The sequence below is a fragment of the Corvus brachyrhynchos genome, unplaced genomic scaffold (assembly GCF_000691975.1).
Source record: "Corvus brachyrhynchos isolate BGI_N302 unplaced genomic scaffold, ASM69197v1 scaffold365, whole genome shotgun sequence".
NCBI classification, from domain to species: domain Eukaryota; kingdom Metazoa; phylum Chordata; class Aves; order Passeriformes; family Corvidae; genus Corvus; species Corvus brachyrhynchos.
The window spans coordinates 1,222,175-1,223,307 of NW_008239544.1; the positions used below are offsets into that span (position 1 = coordinate 1,222,175).

At 61.5% G+C, this 1,133-nt stretch overlaps 1 protein-coding gene across 1 annotated transcript in view; it reads left to right on the top strand.

Annotated features, from left to right (window-relative positions):
- TUBB3 (tubulin beta 3 class III) overlaps positions 1-1,133 on the top strand; it is a 6,044-nt gene that overhangs the window by 4,414 nt on the left and 497 nt on the right. Inside the window, exon 3 of the mRNA XM_017741346.1 lies at positions 3-1,130. Coding sequence (XP_017596835.1) covers positions 3-1,130 — 1,128 coding nt within the window. The remainder of the gene's footprint in view (positions 1-2; positions 1,131-1,133) is intronic.

Here is a 1,133-nt window from a genome sequence, read left to right on the forward strand (position 1 = left end):
GGTGCCCGCGGGCGTGGGGGGCCAGCGGCCATCGGAGCCTCTTTTTTTTTCCCAGGGCAGAGCGGTGCCGGGAACAACTGGGCAAAGGGGCACTACACAGAGGGGGCCGAGCTGGTGGACTCGGTGCTGGACGTGGTGCGGAAGGAGTGTGAGAACTGCGACTGCCTGCAGGGTTTCCAGCTGACCCACTCTCTGGGTGGGGGCACCGGCTCGGGCATGGGCACCCTCCTCATCAGCAAGGTGCGGGAGGAGTACCCAGACCGCATCATGAACACCTTCAGCGTGGTGCCATCCCCCAAGGTGTCGGACACGGTGGTGGAGCCCTACAACGCCACGCTGTCCATCCACCAGCTGGTGGAGAACACGGATGAGACGTACTGCATCGACAACGAGGCGCTCTACGACATCTGCTTCCGCACCCTCAAACTGGCCACTCCCACCTACGGTGACCTCAACCACCTTGTCTCGGCCACCATGAGCGGCGTCACCACCTCCCTGCGCTTCCCCGGCCAGCTCAATGCTGACCTCCGCAAGCTGGCCGTCAACATGGTGCCCTTCCCTCGGCTGCACTTCTTCATGCCCGGCTTTGCCCCGCTGACAGCACGTGGCAGCCAGCAGTACCGCGCCCTCACCGTGCCCGAGCTCACCCAGCAGATGTTTGATGCCAAGAACATGATGGCCGCCTGTGACCCCCGCCATGGCCGCTACCTCACCGTGGCCACCGTCTTCCGTGGCCGCATGTCCATGAAGGAGGTGGATGAACAGATGTTGGCCATCCAGAGCAAGAACAGCTCCTACTTTGTGGAGTGGATCCCCAACAATGTCAAGGTGGCCGTGTGTGACATCCCACCACGGGGCCTGAAGATGTCCTCCACCTTCATCGGGAACAGCACGGCCATCCAGGAGCTCTTCAAGCGCATCTCGGAGCAGTTCACAGCCATGTTCCGCCGCAAAGCCTTCCTGCACTGGTACACAGGTGAGGGGATGGACGAGATGGAGTTCACCGAGGCTGAGAGCAACATGAATGACCTGGTGTCCGAGTACCAGCAGTACCAGGATGCCACGGCCGATGTGGAGGAATTTGAAGAGGTAGAAGTGGAAGCAGAACCCAAGCCAGAAAAGGAAGGCGAGCA